The 6,000-nt window shown below is 55.2% G+C and overlaps 1 protein-coding gene across 1 annotated transcript; it reads right to left on the reverse strand.

Moving 5' to 3' along the window:
* Positions 1-532: 532 nt before the first annotated feature.
* Positions 533-4,742, reverse strand: CZH9orf24 (chromosome Z C9orf24 homolog). The gene is made up of 7 exons (XM_054811201.1): positions 4,507-4,742; positions 3,194-3,332; positions 2,569-2,681; positions 2,376-2,451; positions 2,069-2,282; positions 1,852-1,941; positions 533-629 (listed from the first exon to the last, which is right to left on the reverse strand). The coding sequence occupies exons 1-7, from the start codon at positions 4,642-4,644 to the stop codon at positions 533-535; spliced, it is 867 nt and encodes a 288-aa protein (XP_054667176.1). The 5' UTR covers positions 4,645-4,742.
* Between the last annotated feature and the right edge of the window lie 1,258 nt (positions 4,743-6,000).

Genomic DNA, 6,000 nt, shown 5'->3' on the forward strand with positions numbered 1-6,000 from the left:
AGGATCCCTCCCCACAGCAACCACAGCAACCACAGCACCGTGGGTTTATGATCTGCAGTGTGTGTGGCAGGCGCCGGGTGGTGTTCCCCACTGATGCTTTGTTCCCACTCCTTAGTCAGAAAAGGGTATTTCATGCCTTCATTAATTATGTACTGCTTTCAAGTCCCCCTCCTTATTTAGCCCGTGTGCGTGCTTGGCATCCCAGATGGATGGCAGGTCTTCCTGGGTAACTTGGCAAAAGCAAGCATGTCCTCAGCAGCCCAGCATGAAGTTGACAAACACGGGTATCAACGACTGCTTCTATTTCTGGCTGTATTACTATGCTCTGAGAGCTTTTCCTTGCATGCTTTCTTGGTCTCCAGCTTGTGGGTGGTGACAGGGTACCAGCCCCTGACGGCTGTTAAAAGTGCCCAGCAGTAACGGAAGTTTCTCCCCCCTTCCCAGGGACTTCCCCAGCCTGTAGGAAAGGGTCTGAGGGGAACAGTTGCCCAAGCTAGTTTTAATGAAAGCCCGTTTTTGCTTTTCACCAGTGCTAAGGTGCAGAGTAAGCCTCTGAGACAAACTCAGGGTGGACGATGTAGCTGCCTCTGTGGACTCCTCCTGTCTTCCGGAAGTGGCTTGTGTCCCACCTAGAAGAGCAGATAAAGTTATCAGCCATGGAAGGACAAAATTTCGGTGAGGAAGAAGAGCAGAAAACCTGCTTCTGGCTGCCAGCATTGCTTAGGAGCGAGCAGCGGACATGCAGCTGTCCCCATCCACTTTGCTGTGTGTCTTTGGGTGCTGAGGCCAAAGTGAAGCCCAGGCAGAAGAGCTGAAGCTCCCTGTCATTGCCATCTCAGTGAGCTGCTTCCAGCGGGTCTCCCACCCTCTCTTGCACTGTGATCTTCCTAAAGCCTTAATTCCCAGTGTCATGCCAGTCCAGGAAAATCTCCCTGTTTCCCAGTGGAAAAGACCTTGAGAAACATCTCGCCAGGTTTCAGGCATAGGAACATCTATGGGGAACCCAGCACTCCCTGTTTGTTGTTGTTGATGTTTGGTTTTGGTTTCTGGGCTCAGGAATTTAAAGCCAATTGCACATTTTCTGCAAAGCCTGACGCCTAATTTTGGCCTATGGAGGAGGGTGGGTGGTTTGATGCAGTAGCAGAGTGATGACTAAGCTGGTAAGCTGGTTGAACAGCCTCCCCTCTCCCCCCGCTGCTTCCCCAGGGCTGAAAAAAGCTGCCTCGGCAATGGAGACATACTAAAGGTAAACATGTGGGGATTAAACAGTGCTGCGGACCTGCAGCGGGTGAAGGACATGGCCGATTACCATATAACAAACAGCATGACCAGGGAATGGATTCTTGGATAAGAAGAGCAAACAATGACAACTGAAAATACAAGAGCAGCACAAGAAAGACTGATGTGCCCCCAAAATCTGGGAGATGCTAAGACGCCAGCAAGATTTCAGGTGGCATACAGTCCAGAGGACCACTGGATGAGACCAAGCATAGGAACACCTGTCCTGAGAGTAAAATTGGCAACTGCTTCTCCATAGATAGCAACAACATGCTGCACAGCCCAGCACCACAATGGTGTCCTGCCCTCCCTGGTCACGTCCACTTAGCCTGCAAGATGGATGTGCAGCGGCTGCATCACTGCCTGCATGGGCACTGTGACGGGACCCACTATCCCACAGGGTCTGCAGTCTGCACCATCATCCCCAGAATAACCCTCTGAGCAATTTTGTTTGAAACCCTAATGAAAAGAGAGCTAGTGGCTGGCTGGCTGGCATTAGAAAAAAATAATAGGCTTTTCCCCCCAGGGCAACCGGCTTGGAGGGCTCCCCCCCCACTCTGAATCTGTGTGCACCTAGGGCTCCTGCACAGGGAGGGTGGCTGGGGGCCATGTGCAGATGTACAGAACACTGCTCTGGGGCTGTAACTGCAGCACGGGATACTCCTGCAAAAGACAGAGGAGGCAGGGTGAGCAGTGGCACCGAGGGCAAGGGGGGTCATATCCATTCCATTCCAACCCATCCCAACCCAAAGCAACCCATCCCATCCCCACCAACCAAAGCCATCCCAACCTTACAGCCCTCTCTCGTAGTGCATAGAGATGCCTTCTGGTGGCAGAGGCCCCATCAACATAGTAGTCCATCCCTCGCAGGCAGTAGTGGCGCCCAGAGCAGGGGCTGTAGTAGCCCTGGAAGGGCCCCCTCCCTGTCATGGTGTACAGAGGCTGCAGAGATGGTGGGGAGTGGCATGACAGCCTGTGCAACATGTTGGCTACCATATCCCTCTCTGCAAAGTGGAGGGATTGCGAGAGTAAGGATGGCTGCTGGCATGGCACAGGCACAGCTACAGGGAGCACAGGGACAGGGTGAGGGCAGTTACCAAATTGATTGAGGCAGGTGGGCTTTGGGATGTATGGTCCGGGTATGCTGTGCAGGAAGGTCTCCGTCCTTGTTTCCTGCAAGGATTGATGGCAGCCCTTGCAGGATTGCCACACTTTCGTTGCAGAACCTGAGGTGCTGGCAGAACCTGAGATGGCTCCAGTTTGGGGGAGGGCTGGGGGGCTGGACTCTACCTTGTGCAGGAGCGGGAGGTAAGACGAGTGCCTATTCCAGGCTATGCTGTTGTAGGGACTTGTTCTCCAGGAGATGTATTTGTTCTCGTTGACAAAAACTGGGTTGTACTTCTCTGCAATGCAAAAGCAATAGGCAGGGGTGTCCTGTAGTGCTGGGGATGCAGGGGGACAGCTGAAGGGACTCGACTGTTCCCCCTCTCCTCAAAATGCAATGTCACAGAACCAGGGGACACATCAGAGGTGCTGCTCCTGAGGTCCTTGTTAAGGGATCTCTGATGGAAGTGATACCCACCAGTTTCAGCTCATTGGTCACTTGTGGTCTCTGGGGGTTATGGGGTGGCAGAAAGGTGTTTCTCAGGCACCAGGGGGTATTTAGGGACCACCGAGGGAGGGAACCCTGGGAACCTGCAGACATCCCTGGGACAGCCTCAGTGTGGGGATCAGGCAGGGAAGCTGCAGCAAAGCCACAAGCGCAGATGCTGTGGGAGGGTCCCTTTGGCATGGGGTGGGCACAGAGGGTGCAAAAAGGGGGATGAACAGAGCTGCTGCTGGCACCCTCAGCCCTCCGACCCCATGGGGACATGTCCTGTGTGACACAGGGGGACAGCTGGGACCTCGGCAGTACCTTTGGACCTGGACAGCCAGTACTTCTCGGGCCAGTAGGCAGTGATGGTGTTCCTGTAGCACTCCTGCACTGATGTCTTAATCAGCTGCTCGGGCTGACCTTGGCTTGTCGGATTTTGCACTGGAGGCATCATTAATCCCTACAGACAGCGGAGAGCGGGGAGAGACATCCAGGCCACGTTGCAGCACCTGTCTTTGCAGGTGTTGGGGCACATGGTGAAGCTGATTACTGGGCAGGGTCTAATGCTGGAGACACAGCTGGAGATCTGAGCACCAAGTCTCCCTTCGCATGGGGGTCATAGTAGCACTGTGTTTCCCCCCTAAAGCTTCTCACTCGCCCAAAACCAGGGGACAGAGGGTGGCTGGGTGTCACTGGCTCCTCTCCTCCTGCATCCGGGGTGTCAATAGGCATCTGGGCACCTTCCAGAGAGGGAGATGTGGTAGGTGCACTGGGACGGCCAGGTATGGGGCCAGGAGAGGTTGAGAAGGGAGTTATGGGAGCAAACCAATATCCTACAGCTTGCAAAGCCCAAGAGGGCTGGAGTCTTGTGAGGCAGATGGGTGCCCTGGCTGTACCAGCCCTTTCTGTCCCTGCAGAGCAGCGACACACCTCTCCATGCCCTCTGCTGGCTCCCTCGTTATAATGCACATGGCTGCAAGAGATGAGCCAGTTTGCAGTGTGCATTTCATCGGAGCCTGTGCACTTGTCAGCCCGTGTGTGGAAGGTTGCAAGTTCCACAGATACTCCCTGCAGTGAGGCCATGGCTCAAGGATCCCTCCTTCTCCAGGATTAGGGCTGGGAAGGGTTTTTTGGTGCTAAGAACTCACCCCAGCCCTTTCCATGGTCCCCCCTGGCATGGAAGGCCCCCCCGCAGCTGCACCTGCGGGTTGTGTGTTGAAGCAGCTCTCAGAGCTACCTGATCTGCCCTCCCCCCCCCTTTGCCACCATGTCACATATCAGCCCTGGGCTGTGCCCTGGCACTGCCTCAGTTTCCCCTTCCTCAGCAGATCCTATCCCCTGAGCACTCTGAAACCTGATGGACAGGGCTGATGTGTGAGCTCTTGTGCTGGTGACCGCCAGCCCTGAGAGCCCAAACCCACTATGGGGTGCAGCTCCAGGGGACAAGAGGCCAGTGAGCACAGCCTGTGGGATGTCAACTGCTTTCCTAACCAGGGAGCACGACCCTCCCCATTACACACATGTAGCGAGGCATCCCCTGAGTCCCCATGCCACCCACCTGCCCAACACCGACCATCCGCAGCTGGCTGGGTAGGGGTAGAAACCCTGAAGTTTCCTCCTCCTGCAGCATTTACCTGGGTCACAAACTTGTTTTCTTTCCAGAGCTGCTGTAGATCCTGCTCATGGTAGGTCTTTTTGATAGAGCATGGCGGGCGGTAGGAGTCGGTGTAAGTGCTGACAGGGGTCTTGTGTTTATTGGAGAAGAGAAACATGGTGCAGCAGCCCACTGGCACAGAAGCGTTTGGAGTCCCAGAGGATCCCGGGGATGCCCCACTGGATGAACAGCACTGCGTGGGGCTGGGGGCTTGCAGCCCACGCAGCAAACTGAACGGGGCTTGTGCCACTGCTCTGCCAGCCCCAGGGTGGTGCTTATGTTATCAGTGATGTCATAGTGTGGGGGCAGGGGGATTTAATGGCTTTCTGTCAGTCCCATAGCTCTCTGGTTCTAGCCTAGGGCATAGCAATTGCTGCCGGTATCCCTCCATAGGCTGCACCCTCCTGGCTTTGTCCTGGCTCCGGGCTTCCTCACCTCCTGCAGGCAATTACCGTAACAATGGTAGGAAACAGTTTCATCTGGTTCTAGTAAAGACGATTTTATTTTGGGAGGTACAGGAGTGGTGCTTGTCGCTTTTCCAGCTCCTCTCTCCCATATTTCCTTGGAAATCCTGCAGCAACCCAGCTGCATGCACACAGCTCATCTGTGCAGACAATGCCAGGGGCACAGCACCAGGCACCGCTGTCCCACCCTGCTGGGGTAATCAGGGCAATTACTGCCTGCTCTGTCTCCTCTTTTTAATTAAAAAGCTGGATTTAGGTGATCTTGTGTGGCTTGTTTGCTCTTCTGTCCTGAGTGATGGGCTCTGCAGTCAGAGTGAGCGAACCTCATCCATCTTGGTGCAGAGAGGCAGCTGGGTTATACCAGGGAGGGACTTGCATGAACTGGGTTTGTTTTTCCCTGAGCTGGGGAGTGGAGCAGAAATCCCTGACCCTGCAAAAACCCCACTATGGCCTGGCTTGTCACATAGTGCCAACTCAGAGCCCTGCTCTGCTCCTGGCTCCAGCTCCTCTGCTGCCAGTTTCTGGGGATGGCTGGTGAAGGAAAAACCCATGTCCATCTTGGCAGGGTGGATGCTAGCCCATCCCCCTGAAAGGCTGCCGAGTACTGCGCTCTGCTGCGAGAGATGGTGGGGCTGGGCAGCCTGGGGCACCCAAATGCCTCCATTAATATGCTGTTAGAGATGAAATGAAGGAAACAAGCTGCCATTGATTTTCACACCCTGCTGGTCTCTGTTGAGCCAGGCTTAGGCTCTCCAGCAGCCCTGTCCCCTCCTGGGAACCAGTGGGAGGCTGCAAGGGAAGGGTGGACATGAGGGTGTCAGCAATGCCTAGCCCCCATCCCTTCACACCCAGTGGCCTCAGAGCACCCCACGGTGCAGATATTGGGAGCCCCGCACTGCACAGAGGTGGAGTCCAAGCCTCTCAGTTCAAGGGGACTCATCCTGCACCAGGCTGGCTGCCAGAGTGAGCCAGTAGCCCCCACTCCCTGCCACAGCTGTCCCCTGTCCCCA

The sequence above is a fragment of the Grus americana genome, chromosome Z, assembly GCF_028858705.1.
Source record: "Grus americana isolate bGruAme1 chromosome Z, bGruAme1.mat, whole genome shotgun sequence".
Classification (NCBI taxonomy): Eukaryota; Metazoa; Chordata; class Aves; order Gruiformes; family Gruidae; genus Grus; species Grus americana.

Coding starts and splice junctions, on each gene's coding strand:
- CZH9orf24 (XM_054811201.1), bottom strand. CDS start 4,644: ATGTTTCTCTTCTCCAATAAACACAAGACCCCTGTCAGCACTTACACC. Junction 3,333..4,506: donor AAAACAAGTTTGTGACCCAG/GTAAATGCTGCA, acceptor CGCTGTCTGTAG/GGATTAATGATGCCTCCAGT. Junction 2,452..2,568: donor ACCTCCCGCTCCTGCACAAG/GTAGAGTCCAGC, acceptor CAATCCTTGCAG/GAAACAAGGACGGAGACCTT.